This window comes from Aegilops tauschii, chromosome 5 (genome assembly GCF_002575655.3).
Source record: "Aegilops tauschii subsp. strangulata cultivar AL8/78 chromosome 5, Aet v6.0, whole genome shotgun sequence".
NCBI classification, from domain to species: Eukaryota; Viridiplantae; Streptophyta; class Magnoliopsida; order Poales; family Poaceae; genus Aegilops; species Aegilops tauschii.
In genome coordinates, this window is record NC_053039.3 from 77,483,683 (window position 1) to 77,493,145 (window position 9,463).

Consider the following 9,463-nt stretch of genomic DNA (forward strand, 5'->3'; position numbering starts at 1 on the left):
TGTTCCCTTTGTCATCGGTATGTTACTTCCCCGAGATTCGATCGTTGGTATCATCATACCTAGTTCAATCTCATTACCGACAAGTCTCTTTACTCATTACGTAATGCATCATCCCGCAACTAACTCATTAGTCACATTTCTTGCAAGGTTTATAGTGATGTGCATTACCGAGAGCGCCCAGAGATACCTCTCCGACAATCGGAGTGACGAATCCTAATCTTGATCTATGCCAACTCAACAAAAACCATCGGAGACACCTGTAGAGCATCTTTATAATCACCCAGTTACATTGTGACGTTTGATAGCACACTAAGTGTTCCTCGGGTATTCGGGAGTTGCATAATCTCATAGTCATAGGAACATGTATAAGTCATGAAGAAAGCAATAGCAATAAACTAAACGATCATAGTGCTAAGCTAATGGATGGGTCTTGTCCATCACATCATTCTCTAATGATGTGATCCCGTTCATCAAATGACAACACATGTCTATGGCTAGGAAACTTAACCATCTTTGATTAACGAGCTAGTCTAGTAGAGGCATACTAGGGACACTCTGTTTGTCTATGTATTCACACATGTACTAAGTTTCCGGTTAATACAGTTCTAGCATGAATAATAAACATTTATCATGATATAAGGAAATATAAATAACAACTTTATTATTGCCTCTAGGGCATATTTCCTTCAAGGGAGTATTCTCTAAACCAAACATTGTACTGTATTTGCATATAACCTTTTTTTCTTTTGTGAAATGTATTTGCATACTGTTACATTCATGATCCAAACAAAATCAGTTTCCACCCATCCCATTTGCATTGACGGTGTATTCTCAAACCGTTACCGCTACCATTACACTTTTTGCAACCAAACGCTTCCTAAGTGTTAGATCTACAACTCGCAAATTATATATATAAACTTCCAGAGGTGTGATAACTTTAACAAACTGCTCTGATAGACTGCCTCCGGGGTCGCCCGTGGCGACTCCGAAGCCCCCTGCCACCGCCAAACCAACCCCCCCCACCGTTCCCTTCCCTGGCCGTCGCCGGTCTAACCCCTGTGCGACGGACGGTTGCGGCGGTGCCCTGCTTGGCCTGCTCTCATGCCCGCAAGCTTCCTCCCCCTCCCTAAGATCCAAAAGATGGATCTCTGTGCGCCGCCTCGATCTGCTCGGCAGAAGCCAGCGCTCGTTGCCGCTCGACGCGTTGGGATCGGCGCGGTGCGGGGATGGAGGGTGCTCTCGCACGGGCTCGCGGCCTTGGTTCGTGCGGCGCTAGATCTGGGCGCCCCGACGAGTTGGCGGCTCGGCGCTGCGGCTACGAGCTCGGCTGGAGTGGATCCAGGTGTAGGGGAGCTGTCTCTGGGAGGCGCGTGTGGTGGTGCTCACCCTTCCCTACGGCGGGGCGCGGCGTGGGCAGGCGGGATCTGGTCTGCGGTGGACCATATTTGGTCACGTGCGGTGGAGGGCTGCAATGACCCTTGCTCTGTGGTGGTGCAGGGAGCAGCGATTCGCAGTCTACCGCTGCTCCTCGGAGGTGGTCTGATCACTTGGGCGAAAGCCACTGCTCCTGCCGGAGCCGGTGATGGTGACGCCCACGGGTGCCGCTTACCTCCTTAGAGGCATCGCTATCATGGTGACTTCCCCTTCGAGGCTCCTGGGGAAACCCATGTTCCTGCACCGTCCAGAACGGCCGATGGCCGCGCTTTTTGCGTCGCATTCCTTCCTGAAGGCATCAGCTTGGTGGATTGTGTGGTGGTTGCTCACTGCGGGTTGGACGGTGGTGGTGGCGCGGCCGGCTTGCGTTGGTGTGCTTGGAGAAGCGATCCGGGCGCTGACTCGGCTCCTTGATGCCCTTCGGCTTCGCCGGCAATGTCGCTGTTGTGATGTAGACTCGGCTGCGTGTGACTCTTCGTCCGGGTGTGGACTCGGTCGCTCGTTGCCTTTCGGCTGCACCAATAGCCTTGAGGCATCATGGATGGTCTCGGTTGATTGGACTCTTCGTCTACGGTGGTGGTGTTCTCGTGCGGCTCAGGTTGGTAATGGTTGCTCAAGACCCTCTCATGGTTACCGTTGTGTTGCGGCGAGCTTGGTGCTCTTGGTGTTGTCTCGACCTATCTTTGCTCAAGGATGGCGCAAGATGCCTCTCAAACTGCTATTATTTCCGTTTTTTCTGTGGCGGGGCCCCGGTCAAGGTTCGTGTCTGGGATGACACTCGTTGATTGTGGATGCTCCTGAGTTGTGCCATGGGGCCGGCATGCCCGCCGATGCGTTCGGCTGTTTGCAAAGTCCTGGTATTGTGATCTCTCGACGACATCCCACATCTACTTGTGTCTCTCATGGTGATGGTCTTATGTCTGCCAGCTAGGCCGTGCCTTGTACGGTTTTCGGCCCGGTTTCCCTTACAAACGGAGTCAGTTTGTTAAGGTTTTGATCCGGTTTTTCTTATAAACTGGATCACCACGCTGGCATTTTGGCCACTTTGAATAATATATTTAGGTGGGGAAACTCCATCCCGATGATTCTCAATTATATATATATATATATATATATATATATATATATATATATATATATATAAAATAAACATGGCAAATGACGCAAATTTCCCATGGAATGCGCCCAACACATCCAACCTTTTTTTTGAAAGCTCATCGGGAATTTCACATTTCTTCTATGCTATACTATTAAAACTCAAGGAAGAAAAGGGTAGCACCCAGCACGTCACTATCAAGCACCCGTTCGCGACGGAATCTAGATCCGCTGAAAGTACCATCCCATATGCCCTACACCGTAGGACGCCAGACGTGTCGCGAATCAACATGTGATTGAATGGTTAGAGGGATTGTGATATCCTCATCAGGGTTCAAATCCTTGTGCTCGCATTTATTTCTGGATTTATTTCAGGATTTTTCGGCGATGCGCATTTAATGGGACGTGACGTTTCCTACAGTGACTTCGTAAATTTCAAGATGATATGCCGGTTCAGTCTTTCATAGAAATGAATGTATGCGCGTGTATATAAGCGCTTGTGATGTTAAAAAAAAAGACGCCGGACGTGTCAACTTCCACGTTCAACCGATCATCACGGAATAAAGCACTCCTCTACTACCACCACCAGTACTACTAAAGTCGATAGAAAATTCAGAGCTCCCCCGTGGTTCGCCTACACGTCAAACTCCAAGTCGGCGCCTCCCTTTCTCCCCTTCCTACGGCTTCTCCTCCCCCTCTTCAGTCTTCACCCCTGCCCACCCTCGCAGATCTCGCCATTCCCTGCCACGCCGCCGGCCGCCCGCGCGCCCCGTTCCGGCGGAAGGTCCCCACCTCTCCCACAGCCTCTCCGGAGAGCCGGAGGGGCCTGCGCCTATCCGACGGACGGCACGGCTCCTCCCTCCCCTGCTGCCCCGGCCGGCCGCGATACGGGCTGTCGATCCTCGGTGAGCGCCTCTGCTCGATCCGGTCAGCTTCGGCTTTCGTGGACTCCGTCGCCTGCCAGCCTGCTGCCGCGCTGATGCTGATTCTGCTGCCGTGCGCAGGGTTCGTTCGAAGACGCAGGCGCCTGTGCGACAGAGTGCGCGCGCGGAGGGTCAGGGCCGGCGCCGAGATGAAGGGCGTGTCGGCGATCCCCGCCGTGGCGATCATCCCTTCGCCGCTCTTCCTCTGGCGGGTCAAGGTAGCCCTCGCAGCATTTAGGCAGGCGCTACATGCTTAATTTACATTCTGATGTACGTACTATAGTACGTGTGCTGCGGCCGCCGTTATGCGCATTGTCTGCAGCTGATGTCATGTTTGTAAGGAAATTAAGTGATAAGCCAAAGCATCTGATGCCCCCCTCATTGCATAAACTTTGTAATAGTGACAAAAATCATGCCGTGTGTATATCTCTGCTACTCTAGGATATGCCTTTGTTTTCCATGATACTTGAATAGTAGAACACCTAAACTGCTGAACACCACTATATTTTCACAGTACTTGTCTAGGAAAAGCGGCTCAGTCACAGAAGATGGAATGGCCTTTAAACATACGTAGACGTTTTCAGTTGGAGCTGCTGCTTGTTTTCTTTATTGATGCACCCTTCAATTCCTCCAAGAGACGCTGGCATATTTACCTGTCCATATGTAATTCTATATGTTGTAGCATTATGTATTTTATTACTCCTTATTATTCCACTTACCAATTGTACTGAAAATACCATGTTCTCTTGATTTCTCATCTGCCTGATCTACATTTATTTCTCAAATTGCTTATGAGTATGTCACTTTTCCAGGTTATATTGTTTCTCCTATGGGGCTTGTGCTGTTGCAAGGTCAGTGTTGCTCAATCAATCACTTTTGTAATGTATGAATTCAGCTTCATGTGGTTTGTTAATCGATTATGCTCTTGGAACTGCCAGATAGGGTGGGACTCGGTTATGAGAATGAGTGTTGATCTGCGAGACTTATTTCTATACGAGGCTTTCTTATACTATAATCCTCTTCTTCTGGTGGTGAGTTTCTTTTTGTTGTTGCACATGTGACATACTCAACTCTTTAGTAACCACCTATGCAGAAAATTTCCTCATGCATGTAATTGTGCTTTGTGTTCCTATTGTAGGCACTGATGATTTGGTTATGGGGAGTAAATTTGTGGGTTTTCGCACAATCATCAGTAAATTATGCAAAGGTGTTTGATCTTTCACAGACACATTTATCACACCGAGAAATATGGAGGGTATGCCTATTTATCTTGTTTGTGATATCCATTTGATCTCTTATTTGAATACATTTACACTGACATGCCTATCCATAGCCTATAAGCTTTATGGAGTACTGCAATGCAATATCTGCGGCATATGGTTGTTATGGTAGCCTGAATTTTATAGATGGCGGCAAAGCTCTCAACAATTCTTTTAGTTCCCAGTCCATTATATATCTTTCTAGTATAACTGTACATAACATTTCTAAAGCAACCATGTTTATCTTGCTTTTATATGTAAGTAGTATATATGATCCCTACTTTAGTGTCTGGATGAACATGCGTTGCCAGGGTAATTATTTCTACAGTCGAGTACTGATGGGCTGGTGTTTTGAACTTGGCTCTCTTTTCTTTAAACTGTATCGTCTTTTTGTCCTGTCCATTTCTTTTATGCTGACATAATATTCTATAATTTTTCATATTACATGTACTCTGGCATATTATTCTGCTTAAGTAACACTTATTTTCCTCCATTGGCAGTGTGCTACTTGGCTGACTTTAGTTGTTCCAACAAGTATGACAGCTTACCTATATCTGTATTCACATGGTGAAGTGTCTCTTGCTGCATCTCAACCAGTGTAATATCTTGAGCTCATTAAGTTGTTAATTCTATGATTTGCTCATGGGACCTTTTGTTGTGTACATTACGCTTGGTTATACTTGTGGTGGTGCTTATCAGTTATCAATAATCAAATTCGGACATAAATATCCCCAGAGCTCTCCCAAGGAACAGTAATAAGATAATTGTTGACATACTAAAATTGAATGTCTCATTGTGTATCTCTGACTCTGTTGTGTTAATTGATGAATTGAAACTTACATCCTGTCGCAAGATCAGAACAGGAACAGTAGTATATTCATTATACATTTTGCTAGCAACGAATGTTAATGCAATTGCCACTTTTACCTTAAAGTTACACCTATTCTCCTGTAATCGAATAAGTGGAAATGCCCATCTTAGTACAATACTGTTATATGCTAAGCATCAATTGATGTACGTGCACACATAGATACGGATGGTTTCTTTGTAACACTGAAGTGATCTAAAGTTCTGCATGACGCACAATCCACTTACTCCCGCTTCCCCTTAGAAACAATAAATCATGCAATTTATTCTACTCTGATGCATTATTACTTTTTAAATGCTGGGTTATGAATTGACATATCATTCTGCATGTCTGCAGGTTCTTTTGTATGCTATCCTTCTGATGATCCTCCTTTCTCCTTTTGATATGTTTTATTTATCATCACGCTTTTTCTTTCTGAGGACCATGTGGCGTATAGCACTTCCATTACAAGTAAGTTGTAAAAAAATTCAGTAATGTTAGATAGGTTTTGCTTTTAGCTATGCTAGTGATTCAAGGCGTAGCATTGGAACTGCTATGTAGGCTTTTGTTTACCGAGATAGACAAACAAAATATTTTGGTCTGTGGTGGCTATTATATATTACCTGATTGTCCTTGCTTGCGGAGCCAGTAAATCTGATCAAATTACATTTTGAATTGATTTAATGTACTCTTGTTCCGCAGGCAATTACATTCCCTGACTTCTTTATGGCGGATATTTTTACATCCATGTCAAAGGTATGCAGTCATTTTTTTTGTAAACAATTGGAGACAGTTTGCAGTCATTTATTTAAAGTGTTTGCTGTCCATTGTTTTGTTTTAACTAATTACTGCTATAGATAGTATGACATGGTTTCTTGTTTAATATGTACTATATTATTTTCTGTTCTCATGTTGGCTGTAATATACTGTAAGAAAAATTATCTCCTAACTACGTGAGCATCTGCAATGTACTATTCCTAGTTTTGTAGAGAACTGTTTCTAGCTTCTAGGCTGTCCTGAGTGGACATTTTCAGTTTGATCTTTCTAATATGTTGCTCAATTGATGCATTTGTTTGCAGGTGTTTTCAGATTTGGAACGTTCAGGTTGTCGCATGGTCCATCGTCAGGTTAATCTCTCTGTTTCTCTTGTTCTATGCACACATTGTCTTCTGCAGTATCCATACTGCTTGGTTTACTTGATAATTGCAAAGTACTGCAAAAAGTAATCATTATTATAAAATTTTACAGGTCGCGACAATTGCTTGGTTTGAAGCAGATTCAATTTGTGGTAGCCACTCTGTAGCTATTCCTCTAGTTCTGGTACTCCCTTATTTGTGTCGTTTCTTCCAGTGTCTTCGACAGTACAAGGATACAAAGGAGAAAACTTGTCTTCTGAACGGTATTTACTCACCACCATATTTCAGTTCCAATTCTTTATTTCTTTTGAGATGACATACATGTTTAAAGTGCTAGAAATAGAACAAGTTGTAGCTTGTGATCATATGTTTTGTGCCTATTTCTGGACACTTACCAACATCTTTGTACCAAATCCAGCACTCAAGTACTCGACAGCAGTCCCTGTGATCTTTTTATCAGCTCTCAAGTATCATGTATTTCCTGACGTATGGATTAGCTTTTACCGCCCCCTGTGGCTTATTTCCAGTGTTGTGAATTCACTGTATTCCTTCTACTGGGATATAAAGCGAGATTGGGATTTGAGGTGCCGTTCACTACAAAAGTTTTTTTTCTACTCGGTCCTTACGTATCAATTGTTGCTAATGAGAATTCCTCTATAATTGCAGCATTTTAACCAGGATTTTCATGTTCAAAAACCCAAGTGCATGGAGCAATCTTCTTTACGGGCGTAGCTGGGTATACACAAAAGCATCCATGGTTTTAGCTGGTACACCTTGGTAGTTTTCTGAACTAATCCTTTCATGATTGCTCTACAGGTATTTTATTGGGTGTTAGGTAGCAATCTCATTCTCCGATGTACATGGACATACAAGCTATCGGCGCATCTTCGGCACAACTACCTGACAGTGTTTGCGATAACAGCTTTGGAAGTGGTGAGGCGGTTCCAGTGGGTCTTTTTCCGCGTCGAGAATGAGTGGAACAAGATGACAGCCAAGCAAAATTTTGAAATGTCGTCTGATGTGATGCCTTCGGAATCAGATAGGCTACTGGATTCTAACAGCCATAAAGTCTGACCCTACACTCAAAACAATCTTATAGCGCGGTCCTTATGATGTTCTTTCTCGTACTATCTCTAGAGCTCAGAAGGCCAATTATACAAGATAGATTTCCACACAAAAATGAAGTTGTTGGCACATGTGCCGTATGTAACACTCTTGAATCCAGACAATGATAGTGATACCAAAAAAATTATGATTTGGCACCTTTACAAAAGATTATCTGCTTAGCTGATCTGCATATCGACAATCTGAGGTTAATGCTCTATCCTTTTGTTTCTGTTCAACTTGCAACTGTTCAGATCCATCTGTAATCATCTTGTGCAACGGTACAACAATTAGCGCTCAAGCACAAGTGCAGCGGGTGCGAAATGTATTTGTTTTCGTCATCTTAATGTTTGGTAAGTTGCACTTGAACAGCACATTGTCAAGAAAGTCATGATTATCTCATCTTGTTTATCATATCATTGGCTGAAGCAGACAAGATTGATTGTCACAAGCAGAGTATTTCCTTCTACCAGATGATGTCTGGGCCCGAATGAAGTAACGGTTACCCATTGGAACAGTCTAGAAACAACTTAGTTTAATGGCTGTGGTTTTTCCAATCAGTGTATGTACCCACCCACAGGATTTCTTAAGCAAGTTGCCACTTGGATAATGGAATCCAAACCAAAATGGAGCCCTCATTGGGACACTAGGAAGATTTCTTCCGAGAAATGAGCTGATTTTTATTCTTGCCACTACACCTGACATTGTTATTAGGTAAATAATTTGAACAGAAACAAACCCGGTTATTCCTTTGCATCCACGCAATAATTAAGTGACCTACACACTGAATTAGTACTCCTACTCTACCACAAATACTACACAAATACAACTACTATCAATACATAAAAAGAAAAGCATGGGACACATCAATGCTCGTCGAATTCGCAGCCGCTCGTGGTCAGCGTCGAACGTGCGTGCGCGAGGCAGCAGCGGTACACGAGGCACATTGTGCACCACGGGGAGGGAGATCCAGAAGGTCCGGGGAGGTCCCGCGGCTACGGAGACGTGAACGCGTCCTCCGGCTCCGGTGCGGTGGGCTGCTGCTGCTGCAGGACGAGGAGCGAGCGCAGCGTGTCCCGGAGGCGGTTGGCGCGCCTCCGGTGGCGGATGCGGCGGAGCACGGCGTCCTTCTCCAGCGGCCCCGCGCCGGGCCCGGGCCTGTGCAGGTACAGCCGGCTCGTGACCCGCACCGCCGCCGCCGCGTCACCGTCCCCCTCGTCGTGCGCAGCCGCCGGCGGCGGAGACGACGGTGGGCTCTTGGACACCCTGGAGTCCATGGCAAGATCGATCGGACTTCTTCTCGTCTTCTTGAGAGCTTTGTGTGCGGAGCTGAGTGAGTGAGTGATGAGAGAGCGAGTGAGGGGAGTGTGAAAGGTGGCGAGGCAGGGGCCATTTATAGCCGGTTTCGGGGAGCGCAATTATGATTTTAGTACTCCGGGTTGCTGTTTATTATGGAAACGGGTAGCCGGAGGACATGGTTTCACGTGTCAGCGCCGCCTGTTTGTTTTTTGTTTTTTGTTTTTTTAGGAACCGACGGGAGCACTGCCTTTTTATTATAGAAGAGATGGCGAAAGGACGCAATATACAAAGGGGTGAGCGTTTTCAGGGAACGTCGTAGAAACGACAAGAAAAAACAACCTAGAACTAGATTAACCAATGCCTGCG

At 45.3% G+C, this 9,463-nt stretch overlaps 2 protein-coding genes across 3 annotated transcripts; one reads left to right on the forward strand and one right to left on the reverse strand.

Moving 5' to 3' along the window:
* The first annotated feature begins 3,119 nt into the window (after positions 1–3,119).
* LOC109764805 (uncharacterized) lies at positions 3,120–7,967 on the forward strand. 2 transcript variants are annotated; one of them, XM_020323585.4, is made up of 13 exons: positions 3,120–3,434; positions 3,534–3,670; positions 4,265–4,303; positions 4,391–4,483; positions 4,591–4,707; positions 5,212–5,307; positions 5,916–6,029; positions 6,261–6,314; positions 6,638–6,685; positions 6,807–6,957; positions 7,113–7,278; positions 7,361–7,430; positions 7,511–7,967. In XM_020323585.4, exons 2-13 carry the CDS (start codon positions 3,602–3,604, stop codon positions 7,766–7,768), a joined length of 1,275 nt encoding a protein of 424 aa, XP_020179174.1. In that variant the 5' UTR covers positions 3,120–3,434; positions 3,534–3,601; the 3' UTR covers positions 7,769–7,967. The 2 variants fall into 2 exon arrangements, with proteins under 2 accessions (XP_020179174.1, XP_045084323.1); XM_045228388.2 differs by having other exon boundaries at positions 3,150–3,456.
* A 486-nt stretch (positions 7,968–8,453) lies between these two features.
* On the reverse strand, positions 8,454–9,158 carry LOC109764817 (uncharacterized). The gene has a single exon (XM_020323598.4). It carries the CDS (start codon positions 9,073–9,075, stop codon positions 8,794–8,796), a length of 282 nt encoding a protein of 93 aa, XP_020179187.1. The 5' UTR covers positions 9,076–9,158; the 3' UTR covers positions 8,454–8,793.
* Positions 9,159–9,463: the final 305 nt, after the last annotated feature.